Source organism: Drosophila serrata, unplaced genomic scaffold, assembly GCF_035046125.1.
Source record: "Drosophila serrata isolate PLE 108 unplaced genomic scaffold, ASM3504612v1 contig_240, whole genome shotgun sequence".
Taxonomy (NCBI): Eukaryota; Metazoa; Arthropoda; class Insecta; order Diptera; family Drosophilidae; genus Drosophila; species Drosophila serrata.
In genome coordinates, this window is record NW_028257138.1 from 3,807,426 (window position 1) to 3,821,401 (window position 13,976).

Here is a 13,976-nt window from a genome sequence, read left to right on the forward strand (position 1 = left end):
ATTTGTTTAATAACTATAATTTGTTTGCCAGAAAACATCGGTATCGATAGATAGTTTCTCTCCATCGTTAAGGAATACCATTCACATTGAACGTATCACAGGTGCTAATTGCCATTCACAGTCAACTGCATGCGTCGCCGGATGAAATTTTATTTTTGATTAAACATTTTTCGCTGCTACATAGCGTTAAATTTAGTGAAATAGATTAAACTTTAAACAAATCGGCCCGCAGGATGAAGCTGGCGCACAAGACGCTGCTCAGCGCGCTGCTGTTAGTGGTGGCCTTTGCGGTCTACACGGCCGCGCAGACAAGATCTAAGGTTTGTTTTTGGTGGCCACGTCACTTTTCCTGCGTGCCGGCTTTGAGGTAATCCCCATGTCTCTATCACCTTCTTTCAGTCGGGCTTGACGCTGTCGGAGAAAGTACAAAACCTGGTGGACATGAACATGAAGAAGCCATTGCTCCGCTTTAATGGCCCCAAGTTCAAGGAGTATGTGAGGAGTGGTCCTAGAAACTACTCCATGGTGGTGATGCTGACGGCGCTGGCGCCATCACGTCAGTGCCAAATCTGTCGGCATGCCCACGACGAGTTCGCCATTGTGGCCAACTCGTACCGCTTCTCCTCGACTTATTCCAACAAGCTGTTCTTCGCCATGGTCGACTTTGATGAGGGTTCTGAGGTGTTCCAGATAATGCGCTTGAACACCGCCCCTGTTTTTATGCATTTTCCGGCTAAGGGCAAGCCCAAGGGTGCCGATACCATGGACATCCATCGCGTTGGTTTTGCCGCCGACTCCATTGCGAAGTTTGTCGCTGAGCGTACGGATATTACCATACGTATTTTCCGTCCTCCTAATTACTCAGGCACGGTGGCCATGATCACTCTACTGGCATTGGCTGGTAGCTTCCTCTACATACGGCGGAATAACCTGGAGTTTCTGTATAATAAGAACCTATGGGGTGCCATTGCGGTGTTATTTTGCTTCGCAATGATCTCGGGTCAGATGTGGAATCACATTCGTGGACCGCCGCTTGTGCACAAGTCGCAGAACGGGGGCGTGGCCTATATCCATGGCTCCTCACAGGGACAACTGGTGGTGGAGACATACATTGTCATGTTTTTGAGTAAGTTTATAGCTTAAAAATTTCTCAAAATATGTCCTAATTGGATATACCTTTTTGCAGACGCCATGATTGTCCTGGGCATGATTCTCCTTATCGAATCGGGCACACCAAAGAGCCACAACAAGAACAGGATTATGGCCATGACGGGTCTAGTACTGCTTACCGTCTTTTTCTCCTTCCTGCTGTCTGTATTCCGGTCCAAAGCGCAGGGTTATCCCTATAGGTAAGTTATTACAAACTTTTCCCTATAATATCGCTTCTTAATCCTGTTAATCCTCCATTTCCTTGCAGTTTCTTGTTCAAATAGACTGCAGCAGGACCTGTTTCCCCCCGTAATATATCGTTTTATGTAGTTAAAAATCACCCAGCAGCGACAGAGCGTGTAAAATCGACTTTAATAAAAAATTCCACTACTAAATTATTTTGTATAAAAATGCGAAAAGTCTTTAGAGCAGGAACGGAATGATAGCACGTCGATTCTTTGGATAATCCCTAAAAGTCTCCTTGTACCATTTGTGGGTGAGCAAAGCATTGATCGTTTGATTACTGGCCACCCACAGGAAGATGAGGCGCCAGATCCTCACCGGCATGTACAAATCGGCGATGCAGAAGTACATCACCACCTCGAGGAACATGTGCGGCGAGGAGAGAAGATTAAAGAGTCCACCCTTGGGCAGCAGATGCTTTTCCGTCTTTACGCTACCCGTGCGGGGGTCCTTCCGCAGGTTGACCAGGATCATGTTGCTGGCATATTGCTGCTGCCAGGCGACGGTGAAGACGACTAGATAGAGAATCTGCTGGCCCGTCAGCTTCTCCAAGGTGAACTCCATGGGCTTAGAGCCGCGTACAAAGCCCGAGGTGTTGGATAACAAGGCGATGACGGCTCCAAAGTAATGTACATAGCCCACGACATAGTGGCTGAGGTTAATCTTGCTTTGCCTGGAGAAGATCTGCACAAAGCTAGTTTCATAGAAGCGGCGGGTGCACTGCAGAGTCAGCATCAAAGCGCCCACACAGGCCGTCGTCGAGTCGATCTCCACCTTCCGATGGCTCCGGCCGCCGCCCATAAAGTCCAAGAATCGTAGGACATATTCGGGAGCCTCCCGCTGATCTCTCACCGTCGACACAAGCAGAAAGAAGCCCAGCCAACTCCAGGCTATGGCGAAGATGTAAAAGTGCTTGAACCAGGACTTGGGCACCTCCAGCCAGGCCACCAATGGATCCGTTTCGCCCTTGAAGCTGTGCTTGCCGTACCGAAAGGACTGTCGGATGCTATTCGGTAAGTGCTTCTCCAGGAATGTCATCAGGCCTCCAAAGAAGACTATTGTGGCGATGAAGGTCCCAAACATCATCTGCAGCAGGTTGATCTTGTATCGATCAATTAGATTCTCGAGGAACTCCATGGTTCCAAAGTTGGCGTGCGCCATTGCGAAAATTCTCGAGTCGATGCAGCGCGGTAAAACGGTAAAAACTTTCTCCCGAAAAATTGCGGAATGTTCGTTCTGGCCGCAGCCAGGGTTGCCATGATGCGCAAGACCGGCTTTAAAGTGTTGCTATCGTTATGCTATCGTCGTTTATGCGGTGGAGTGTAAGTGCATTCCAAACTTTATTTGAAATTAAATAAAATATACATAATTAAGGGGAAGAAAGTACCCTAATTTAACTGATATATGAAGTAACAAAATACCTCATTTATTACAAATACATACTTAAAAATTGTTGTGATGGCAGATTAGTTTTGTGAATTCGTTAAAAGTTTGCCATAACGCATAAACGTTTAAGCACCAAAAGAGAGGGACTCTATTGGAACTCTAGCTTATTTATCGAAACCAGCTAATCGATAGCAATGGCGGTCTTTTTTGTAAAAAACAATCGTTTATTTATTTGCCTTTAATATTTCAAAGAGCAACGTAAATTGGCTACAGTTTCATGCATTTATATAAATTGATAATTACGATATGGCTTGTCTATATTTCGGCAGGTGTGAGTATTTTTTAATGCAATTGTGATAACGCTCCTCGTCTATATTGCTTATTGTTAATAATCAATCGCTTCAGATCCAAACTTCATTCTTTTTTTTAGCAGTAGAGGACTCGAGGGGATGTTTGTCAAATATCCACACCATTCCGACCGAGAGTGCCTCCCTTGTAGGGTGGAGGCTTGGGGCGAGCATAAATGCTGGAGGTGCCACAGTCCAACTGATAAAAGCTGTTGTTGGGACTGAAATATATTGAAATATATGTTAATTTTTTTTTAGACAGTAAATTATTATATCTTACCTCTGGGACCGCATACTAATATTATCCAAAAGAAAATTTGGATCTTTCAGGCTCTTCAAGGTGGTTATAGGTTGATTCGATTTGCTATCCGAACACTGGACCATCTGAACCGTTGAGGACATGGGATAATCCAAGTTTAAGGAGCTAAAAAACACGAAACGTTAGCAAGAAAAATCGCCATAATTTAATGAAAGATAAAACTCAATAAGTAACTTGGAAAATCACCTTTCAGAACCACCATCCGAACCAGAATCACTTGATACGCTTGGCGCACAGGACTCTTCGCAGATGTGGAAAATGTTGGCAAAGAAAAACTCAGAATGTGGATCGGAACTGAAGGCCCAAAAAGAAACAAATAGGTAAGAAATATATACAAAAGAAAACAACAAAAATTAAATTAAAAACCGACTAATTATGGGGCTTTTCCCACTCACAACTTCTCGTGCTGGAAGCATAGCACCGCCGATAGCATTCCGATTAGAATGGCAAAGATCATGCCTGGAATGGCGAAGGCGAAGGCAAACTCATCTATGTAGTTCCGCACTGGCACATCCTCCCTTGAGATCCCCATCCAGCGATCCTGCGGCTCCTGTTCCTGCTCCTGCCTCGGCTGCTCCTCCGCCGCCTGCTGCTCATTTTGCTTGCCGCTGTGGTAGAGGATCTCCGTGGGCGATTCCACGCCCACCATTCGGAAAGCACACCAGTCCAGCTTGAAGCCCACATTCTCGAAGATTTTCTGGACGGATGTGCGCTTGTAGGTGCACGATGGGAGTTTGTACAGAGGACGCACTTCCTCCTGGAGCTCCTTGAGACGGGGTGAGAACTGTGCAAAGCTTCCCACATGGACAATGACGCTGGAAGGTTTAGTTATTTGAATATTAGTTTGTTTATATAATAATAATATTATTCCCACACTTACCCCTCACGTTGCTGCGGTCGCAAAGGTAATCGTCCTCCCATATTCACAGCCGATTCCATAAAGACCACACTCAAGTCCTCTTTGCTGTTTGGCCACAGATCCTTTCGGAATATATTGCGCAGATTCTCAACCCTTCCAGGATCCATCAGATGCACCCAGTTTAAGTTGTCGATCTTCATCTGGACGACATTTGGGGTAGGAAACTTGTGGGCCACGAACATACTTAGAACAATGCGACGAGTTTCGTAATTTTGGCGATTTAAGGCCACCACATCCAAGCTGATATCCTTGCCTGCAGTTGATTCTGGCGGTGTGCCGTAGAGGAACCCTGCATGATATTCATGACTATACATATATCTCATCCAACTGGGCAAATCGGGATAGTTCATCAGCGAGGGGCGATAGCGAAACTGTTCACTGATGACCTGATGTGTCCAATTAAAGAGCTGTGGTTCGATTTTGTACGTAAAGAGCTCTCCCACACTGGCCTGCAGCTTCGTGCCCGCCGCTTCCTGGGTCCACATTACGGCTAAGACGGGCAGTATAAAGCTTAAACGTTTCATTTTCATATTAATTTCCTGCCTTTAATTCACAAGCACATTTTTAATTGACAATAAACAAGTACTAAATCCGCCCAGAACCACGAAAAATTCCGATGGTGTGTATCCAATTGAGAGAGGTAAAGAGATGCGAGATTCGAGATGTTTTCGTCCCAAATATATTTTGTTTTTATTTATAAAGAGAGCGCCTGCGCCTTGAGGCTTGACAAGAAGAAATCACCTGTGACTAAGGTCAGTTATGGATTTAAGAAATTAGTTATTAAGAAATTTACTATAAACTATTTGATGTTTTTAAATATGTCGATCTAAATCAAATATTTTCATAGATTAAATTCAAACTTTTAAATTCGATTGAAATGATGTGGTATTTTTCTGGTATATTTCCGTTACAAAGTAATAGCTCTCAAGTAGTAAAGAAGAAAGTTATCGACCTTGGAAATAAGCATGACTTTTCTTTTTATATTCGATTATTTATTAAACAAATCAGAAATGAATTAATTTGATCCACAATTATTATTATATTTATTTAACAAAATAACAGTATTTTGATAACTGCACAAATCGATAACTTCTTAGGACAGTCAACTAGTCCCATCCCTAGTTGAGCGACAACCCTAATCAGCTGCCTCTTGGCAAATTTCGGGCTAAAATTCTTGGAATTTAATACGTGGCTACCGCTTTTATCTCGCACAAATTGGAATAAGTAATGTCTGCTGACGATAGGTAGCAGCAGCAGGTGCATCTGTTCAAATAAGCGGCCACCCCTTAAAAACAACCCAGAGATGTTTCCCTGCCTGTGCCAGCTATGCTTCTATCTGCTCTCCGCTATTGCTCTTGCGGTGCTGCTGGTGAGTTCTCCTTCGTAAACACACGTAAATCATTATCGAATTATTGATAACTAAAATACACACAGGTTGTAGCGTTGGTTTTGTACAAAACCAAGCCCTATCCCAACATCAAAAGGCACAAGGATGAGGAGACATTCCTGGATCCGAAAAGCATCAAGACGTTGCCATTTCCCAGCATTGAGGAGACGCCTAGTTTGGAGCTCAGTGTCATTGTGCCAGCTTACAATGAAGAGCAGCGATGTAGGTGTTGCCTTTTATGGTTAAAGTTTTAGTTTATCGTTTTTTTTTTGTTCAATCATATACAGTCAGCCTCAATTGCAGGTTTTAAAATGCGAGTTAGGCTTTGAGTGTTCTGGCTTTCGCGTAATTAGCTATATTTTAACTGATTATGTATGAGTAATCCATCACCATGATAATTATTATTTCCAGTGCCTGCTATGTTGGACGAGTGCCTGGCCTTTCTTGAACAGAAATCCGCAGGAAATCCCAGTTTCACCTACGAAGTGATCGTGGTGAGTGATGGCAGTCAGGATGCCACCGTTTCCGTGGCTTTGCGTTACTCTAAGAAGCATGGAGCTGAGAAGGTTCGTGTCCTTGAACTCATCGAGAATCGCGGCAAAGGCGGTGCCGTTCGCATTGGCGTCCTGAGTGCCCGCGGGCGTCATCTTCTATTCGCCGATGCGGATGGAGCCACCAAGTTCCCGGACTACGATAAGTTGGAGGAGGCGCTGAAGCAACTGGCGCCGGAATGGCAAGAGGATGGCATTGCTATCGGATCGAGAGCGCATTTGGAGAATGATGCGATTGCCACTAGGAGTTTCTTTAGGTATTTATTATTATTTTGGGTGTTTTGTGAGAGTAAAGCTAACTTCGTCTTATGTTCACAGAACCATCCTAATGCATGGCTTCCATTTTCTTGTCTGGCTTTTTGCCGTTCGCACCATCCGCGATACCCAGTGTGGCTTTAAGTTGTTTACCCGCTCAACGGCCAGGAAACTTTTCACCAGCCTCCATGTGGAGCGCTGGGCCTTCGATGTGGAGCTTTTGTATCTTGCCGAGCGCTTGAAGGTGCCCATGTCGGAGGTTGCCGTCCGTTGGACGGAGATCGATGGCTCGAAGCTGACGCCGTTCTGGTCCTGGTTGCAAATGGGCACCGATTTGGGCATGATCTGGCTACGGTATTTAGTCGGAGCTTGGAGGATAGCTGCTATCCAGAAGAAGGAGAACTGATGGGATGATGAGGGGATCTCATTTCCCGTTTCCGACTAGCATTTTTTTTGCATTACCAAAACTCTCTGAACTCTGAATACTATTTTGTGTAGGCCTTAAAAAAATGTAAAGTTAAGTACACAGTATTTGTTCAAATAAAAAACAAAAAAGAAAACTAAATATATATTCTTGCAGATAGAACTTCGATCACTAGGAATTAATACAATATAAATTATATATATTTATGTTAAAAAACAATGAAGTAATGTCTGCTTTCAATTTTAATTCATTCACCTTTAGATATTAAATTTACAGTCTTACATTCAAAGTTTTGAATTTTCCTCTATATCTAACGATCGTTTGTATTGCAGCTATATGATATAGTAGTCCGATTTTCATAAAATTAAAATCCAAATTTTAGAATTATATAAAAGGGTATGGTATAATTTATGGTATTAATTTCTCGATCGTTCCTATGGCAGCTATACGATATAGTAGTCCGATTTTTATAATATTTTACACAAAATTGAAGAAAAGTATAAAATGGCTATATTCCAAATTTGATAAAAATCTGCTCAAAACTGAAAACGTTATAATTTTTCATTGTATTAATTTCTCGATTATTTGTAAGGCAGCTATATGATATAGATGTCAGATTTTTATAAAATTTTACATTTTTATATAATTTTTTTAAAAGAAATAAAATAATATAAAATGGATGTATACCAAATTTTATAAAAATCTGTTGAAAACTGAAAAAGCTACATTTTTTGCGTACAAATTTTGCTATAGTTCCTATGCCAGCTATATGATATAGTCGTCCGATCCGGCCCGTTCCGACATATATCCGAGTGAGATTATATAGAAGATTAACTGCAAATTTATATGCAGATTGCTTTAAAACTATCGACTCGGCTGTTGATGCTAATAAAAAATTTATATACTTTGTATGGTTGAAGATGACTCCCTCACTGCACTGCAAACTTCTGAGTGAAACTATAATACCCGGCAAGGGTATAAATATATAAAGAAATCTTAAAATTTCATTCCAGCCAAAATTTAAACTCTATAGTCAGCAAAGCTCTCCACCTATTTTCATCGAAGTTATCCACCTTTTCCCAGAACAATTGAAAGTTCACAAGTTAAAACTATAATATCTTGTTGATTACTTACCTACTTTTCAATAATTCAATTCAACAACGTTATAGTGATAAATTACTCTCTTCTATGGTTCAAATTAATACATTTTTTGAATTTACTGGACTACTGGATTTTTTAGGAGGAAGTCTCCGCTGCTTGAGATTTTTTAGGGCGAAGGCAATATTTTCATCTGGCAACACTGTTCACACTGGTCGCGACGGCGCGTTTTGTTCGGTTCCTCGTAATTCCTTAAAACTTAATTAAAAAGAGTTATTTATAATTAGCGAAACGCCAACAGTACTCGCAATAGTTCGCACTTGAACAAACAAATGAAAAGTGTTTCCTGCAAGCCGTAAAACCGGGATAGTGCAACTGGGTAAAAAGTTCCAGGAATTCCTGAGCCTGTTGCTCTCTACGCAAGTGAGAGTGTGTGCGCGGGTGTCTCGGTGTTCGTATTGGCGTGCGCTCAGCTGTGCCTGCCGCGCGGCGGTATATTGTTTATAAAGTGTTTATTTTTTTCGCAGTATGCAAATACTGAACAAGCCGGTCGGTTGATTCTTCGTATTGCCTCGCCGCGTCGTCTTCGCCGCGCGAACGAAAGTGATTTGTTGTTGTTTACTAAATATCGGTCCCGCTATTCTCCAATTCTCCAATTTGGGGTTTGTTGTTAGCGAGTGCGGTCTCCATCTTTGTGGTTGTTGTTGTAATGCGGTCGGGTCATTGCTTCAAATTGCTTAATCAACGGCACTTGTGGTAAGCGCGAACTGGCACAGTTATCATTTTGATTCCCTTTTATTCTCTCCTCTACCTCTCCCTTTTGCCCCTTGTTGCGCTATCGAATTTCGCCGTTTGTTCTTTGTTTTATCAGCATTAAATTTTATTGCCTTGCAAGCTGCGCTTGAAAAACTATTTGGAATTATCGTGTGAGCTGTTTGAGCAGTGAAAGATAAGAAAGAGAGGAGAGAGCGGGAAACTTAGAATGTAGAAACAATGAAAAAGAGGGCGAAATACTATCAAATTTAATCAGAGATGTTCATTTTACAATGTTTTATTTAAAAATACATAAATAAAATAAAACCCAATACATCATTTTACAGCTGATAAGAACACGGAAATGCATTTTCGTTCTAATCAGAAGGCATTGCATTTACACTCGCAATTCTAATTGGAAAATCAGATTATATTTCCTACTACATTTTAAGAAATGAATATAAAATAAATTTAAACTAAATGAATTAAGTGAAACAAATGACAAAAACTCACCCAAACTCTTTCCTATTGTCTTGAAATTCTTGCTAAGGTCACAGATTCGCTCTCTTTCGGTCTATCTCTCTCCCGCTCTTCTTTCGGCTAGCATCGCGACTAGAAAAAAAGCTGCGACAATAAACAAAAAATTAAATGGCAAAGAAGAATACAAACTAAGCGCGACCAAAGACCATTTGCGTGGCGAAATTCAAAGTCAAAAACGAGTTGCCAGGCCACGCCCGCTATATGTGCATATATCTCCGTATATATATTGCTACAAGTGTGTGTACGCTCCTCCGAAAAGATTTATGTACACATTGCGCCTTCTGCCTTTTTTTCGCCATCCTTTTTCTTCCTTTTCTTCCTTGGTCCGTGTTTATTTTATTACTTATGGCCATGCGCAGGGAGCTCGTCGAGATTCTCTACTTTCCGTCTCTCTCTCTCTCTCTCTCACTTTTGTGGCGGCTCTGCTTGATTAAAGAGGGCGGGAGGAGGTGGGGATGGGCAGGCAGTTATTGTAGTTGTCGCCTTTGTTTTGTTTTCCTTTCGTTTATTTCCATGCGGGGCAGACGAGTCTGTGCAGGATCAGGGACGGATTTAAATCAATAATACCAAAGAAGTCATACAATTTTTTACGAAATAAAATATCAATTGGTATATTATAAATTGGTAAAAATTCGTAGTTAATTAATATTCTATATTTTTATTTATACTTATATTTTCCATCCTGCATTTCGCTCCTGTGCATTTTAACCGCCTCTTGTTAGCTTTCGGTGAAGTGTGATAATTCCTGCGATATCGCCTTGTAGTTGTCTTTTCGCTTCGCTTACGTTGTGTTCGCTGCAAGGAAAGGAAGAAGAACCAGAAAGGGAAACGGAATACCCCGCCTTGGAGGCTAATCCCTTAATCCGCTCTGTGCGTTGCAGCGACTTCAAGGTCAGCGAGTGATCACTGTATACATAGTATACTTAAACGTCCCCTGCCTAGTCCGAAGGGGGCTAATTAATTGTCCGTTTAATCGTTCGATTTGCTGCAAGACTCGTCTGTCCACTCTTCTCGCTCTCCAGACTATAGTCTCTGTATCTCGCTGTATATGTATCTGATGGATGTCAGCCGCAACGCCCACGGCAATTAGTCAGCTAGGTAACTCCCGGTGATCCAATGCTCCAATGGCTGAATGGCTTTAATCTTTCAAAGGTTCATTGGCTCGAGGGCGCTCCAAAAGTTTCGCACGCCCACGCCCCCCTACCGAATTCTGATTTATGACCTTGTCTTCGGCGTGTGTTGTAACCAATTTCTTTTGCTGTTTTGTTTTGTGTTTGTGCTTCTAATTTTAACCCATCACTTGTGACGCATTGGAAAAATGGCTCATAAAATCATTTCGAATCACTTTTCGCAGCATTTGCAGGAGATTTTTTTTTTTTTTAAATGGTTGATGTATATTTTTATGATTAGATGATAGACTATCAAAAAATACTTAAGACCAAGTATTTATATAAAATTATTTGATTTAAGAATCGCATAAAAGACTTCCATTAAAAAGGGAAAACAATTTACGATTTACAAATATGTATTTCCGTCGTACCTACTTTGCAAGGGGATTAATATTTAATATTTTCTTATAATAATTCTTCATATAAATAAAACCTTGTTTCTTAAATATATTTTCTTATATTCTTTGGTTTATTATAACCTTTCAGATACTCTTTCTTCTCAAGATGATGATGGGCACCAATAGAAGCATCAAGTCATCTTCATCGATGCGATCCAGCAGTAAATCCTTTCAGGCCCAATTGGATAGATTGTCGGAGCTGCTTTACGATGTGGTAAAATCTGGTTCGATGGTCAAAAGGGCCCAAAACAAGAAACGCTTCACGCCCGTGAATTACAAACATCGCTGGTTCGAGTTGACCAAGCAAACGCTCTCCTATTTCGATGTGGAAAACGTGGAGGTGAGTCATTTAATCACGGATTCATGTCAACAACAGGTTTAATTCGAAATACACATAAAATTAACCATTAATCAACAAAATGGAATCAACATAATCTCGAAATATGCGTTGATAAAATCTCTGATTTGGAAACTGTAGTAATTAATTTGTCTTTTTATCTTGGTTGGTGAAAAAAAGCGAGTTTGCTTATAAATGATCAGCGAGATTACCAATTTGAGAAACTGTTTAATATAATATATATTAAACATTAATATAAAGTTCCTAGCTAGGAATATTTTACAGATCCTTAGATAGTCTACACATGATCGTTGGTTCCGGTTCAGAAACATGTTGATTCATATTTTAAAATCATAATATTTTTATCCAAAGAAACTAATTAATAATTCAAATAATACTAATACGATCTTATATATAAGGGACCTTCCAGATGATAAGAGTCGAAGTTAGTCAGTTGCCCGGCTGACAATGACACTCCTTGACAGATTCCGAGGAAATGGGAACGGGTCCTACGAACAGGGACCTAAGAACTGGGAAAGGGAACTACGTACTGAGGACAGGGAGTACGAGAATGATGAATTCAAAGGAGGGCTCCCCCGTTCATTATTCATGTTCAAGTGGGCGTCTCATCTTGTCGTCATGGTTTCGTCATTTATTGCGTCGTTATTACGGCACCTACACCGGCTAGCAATTTTCACCACCACCCGGAAAATGAGAAAGGAGCGGAGAGTGTGTGGGTGGGGGCGGAAAAGTTACTCTGCTCCTGCAACCGGCTGCTTTCGTTTCAAAACAAATGTCGCCTTTTCAGAACAAGAAAAGTCTCCAAATGCTGCTTCGGCAACATCCCTTCCAGTCTGGAAATTAACCACTGTGGGGGGGTGGAAAATACTCTCCAAAAAACACACACGCACACATACACACACCAGCAGCTGTTAGCCGGTGGAAAAAACCCACCCTTGGGTGTAGAGTTACTGTCCTATCCCGCTTTATTCCACTTCCAATTGGAAGTTTCCCATGAGCGCAGCGCTTCCCCCGTAAAAATCCTGGATGAAGTTCAGTAACCGTGGCAGGAGTTTCTATCCTGGTTTCGTCGCATAAGGACGTGCTTTCGTGCGTGTATTATCTGTGCTAAAAATCATTTTCCGGCTCTCTAAAATAAAACGCTTTAATAAAAATTGTACTATAAGTTGAATACTCTTTTAAATTCTAATTACTTAAAATTAGTACAAAAGTATCTTAACTATTGATTAATTGTGCTATTAATCGAAATACAAAGAGATTTCTAACGCGCCGGCTGCTACCCTTGAAAATTTGATTGGTTTTTCAGTGAAACCACCCTTATGTCTCATTGTTCAAATAAAAAGTTTAACTAAAAACGTTTGATTAACTAACTTTAACGTTAAGGTCTAGTGAATATACTGTTTTTCTTACTAAAGAAATAAATAATAAACAGTCGGAATATAAAAAAATTTTCAAAAGCAATTCCCTTCCATGGCGTCGTTGGAAAATTGTGTGCGAATCTGAACCCGAAAGCCACCGAAGAAAAAACGGGAAAAGGAAAGAAAACGCCCCACCCAAAACAAAAGTTTTTCAAGTGTAGCCAGCTGCCTCAGTGTGTGTGTGTGTGTTTGTTAGTGCGTGTGTGTGCGTGCGTGAGTGTCCTGCCGCTCATTTTTGCCGCACCCCAAAAATATTCGAATTTCGTGTGTTTCGTTTCTGCGCCTAAATTAAAAGGATTATCCTGAAGCCCAACAGCAGCAGAAAACAGCCGAAAACAGACGCACATTTCTACCATTTCCTAGGTAAGCACACGAAGCCGGAATATATGTATATATAAAAATATATCCCTTTGGGAGATACTAGTTTTATGTGCCAAGTTTGAATTTCGTAATTGAATTAGATGGCGTTCTCAGTTTGGTTGGTTTCAAGGGATACGCCTAAAATTATGCAATAAAATACATATATTGCTTGATTGAAATGAATGGTTATGGTAGGGGAGTTTAGCTTATTTTCGGGGGTTTTCTTTGCTTATTTATTATGTATTTAAAGACTCCTTATTTGCATAATAATAATAGAAACACGATAGCAGTGCTTAGACCTTACCCTAAAAATCGTAACATGGCATAATTTTAGAATCCTTTCTAAGAGATTTTAGTGCTCTTAAAAATTCTATAAATGTGTTTGTAAAATTATTTTTATAACTCCTTAAAAGTTCTAAAAACATCAAACCTCCTAATATATCTTTAAAAATAAATCTATTTTATTTACAAAAGGAATTTTCTATTTCAAGGTCTGATTACAATTACTTTATTCCCCCTATTTTAAGCTTTCGAATTGATTTTACATTAATTACAAGTATTCGGTTGTTAAGATAAATCTGAATGGCAGCCAAATCTCTGCTTCTAAATCCCAGCGCATCCTGAAAAGTTTTTCAAATTTTTAAGGAGACAACCGACACGGGTGTCAATCACTCTGTCTTGTCACTCTATCCCCATCGTTTTCTCATTCATTTATTCAATTCGCTGGTTTTCCGTAGACCACCACCCCCTGTCGCTCGCCGCTTTTCTTTTGTTCCCTGAAGCTGCTGCAGAGTTCGGAGGTTCGATGAACTCATGTAGAAAATGTTCAATTAATTGATTGATTCGCGGTGGCTCCTTTGTGTGGTCTCTCTCACCCACCCACCCCATGGTTGGGAAAGTTG

The 13,976-nt window shown here is 40.8% G+C and overlaps 5 protein-coding genes across 7 annotated transcripts in view; 3 read left to right on the forward strand and 2 right to left on the reverse strand.

The window, feature by feature from the left end:
* Positions 1-50: 50 nt before the first annotated feature.
* Ostgamma (oligosaccharide transferase gamma subunit) lies at positions 51-1,544 on the forward strand. Its single transcript, XM_020943558.2, has 4 exons — positions 51-320; positions 400-1,126; positions 1,187-1,349; positions 1,418-1,544. Exons 1-4 carry the CDS (start codon positions 234-236, stop codon positions 1,431-1,433), a joined length of 993 nt encoding a protein of 330 aa, XP_020799217.1. The 5' UTR covers positions 51-233; the 3' UTR covers positions 1,434-1,544.
* On the reverse strand, positions 1,499-2,673 carry LOC110177042 (polyprenal reductase). The gene has a single exon (XM_020943559.2). The coding sequence runs from the start codon at positions 2,551-2,553 to the stop codon at positions 1,573-1,575; it is 981 nt and encodes a 326-aa protein (XP_020799218.1). The 5' UTR covers positions 2,554-2,673; the 3' UTR covers positions 1,499-1,572.
* A 308-nt stretch (positions 2,674-2,981) lies between these two features.
* Scgalpha (sarcoglycan alpha) lies at positions 2,982-5,645 on the reverse strand. Of its 2 annotated transcripts, XM_020943381.2 has the most exons (5): positions 4,325-5,645; positions 3,840-4,259; positions 3,631-3,738; positions 3,406-3,549; positions 2,982-3,346 (listed from the first exon to the last, which is right to left on the reverse strand). In XM_020943381.2, exons 1-5 carry the CDS (start codon positions 4,891-4,893, stop codon positions 3,235-3,237), a joined length of 1,353 nt encoding a protein of 450 aa, XP_020799040.1. In that variant the 5' UTR covers positions 4,894-5,645; the 3' UTR covers positions 2,982-3,234. The 2 variants fall into 2 exon arrangements, with proteins under 2 accessions (XP_020799040.1, XP_020799042.1); XM_020943383.2 differs by lacking the exon at positions 3,631-3,738 and having other exon boundaries at positions 4,325-5,059.
* Positions 5,461-7,116, forward strand: wol (Dolichyl-phosphate beta-glucosyltransferase wollknaeuel). Its single transcript, XM_020943430.2, has 4 exons — positions 5,461-5,732; positions 5,798-5,972; positions 6,162-6,558; positions 6,620-7,116. Exons 1-4 carry the CDS (start codon positions 5,667-5,669, stop codon positions 6,960-6,962), a joined length of 981 nt encoding a protein of 326 aa, XP_020799089.2. The 5' UTR covers positions 5,461-5,666; the 3' UTR covers positions 6,963-7,116.
* Positions 7,117-8,264: 1,148 nt separating this feature from the next.
* The window catches only part of Btk (tyrosine-protein kinase Btk29A), a 51,484-nt gene continuing 45,772 nt past the window's right edge, over positions 8,265-13,976 (forward strand). The window contains exons 1-2 of one of the 2 annotated variants that reach the window (XM_020943459.2): positions 8,265-8,834; positions 11,027-11,278. In XM_020943459.2, the coding sequence (XP_020799118.2) occupies positions 11,045-11,278 (234 nt within the window). In that variant the 5' untranslated portion in view covers positions 8,265-8,834; positions 11,027-11,044. Of the gene's footprint in view, positions 8,835-11,026; positions 11,279-12,344; positions 13,078-13,976 lie in introns of those variants that run through there. The other variant, XM_086830577.1, reaches the window with a different exon arrangement.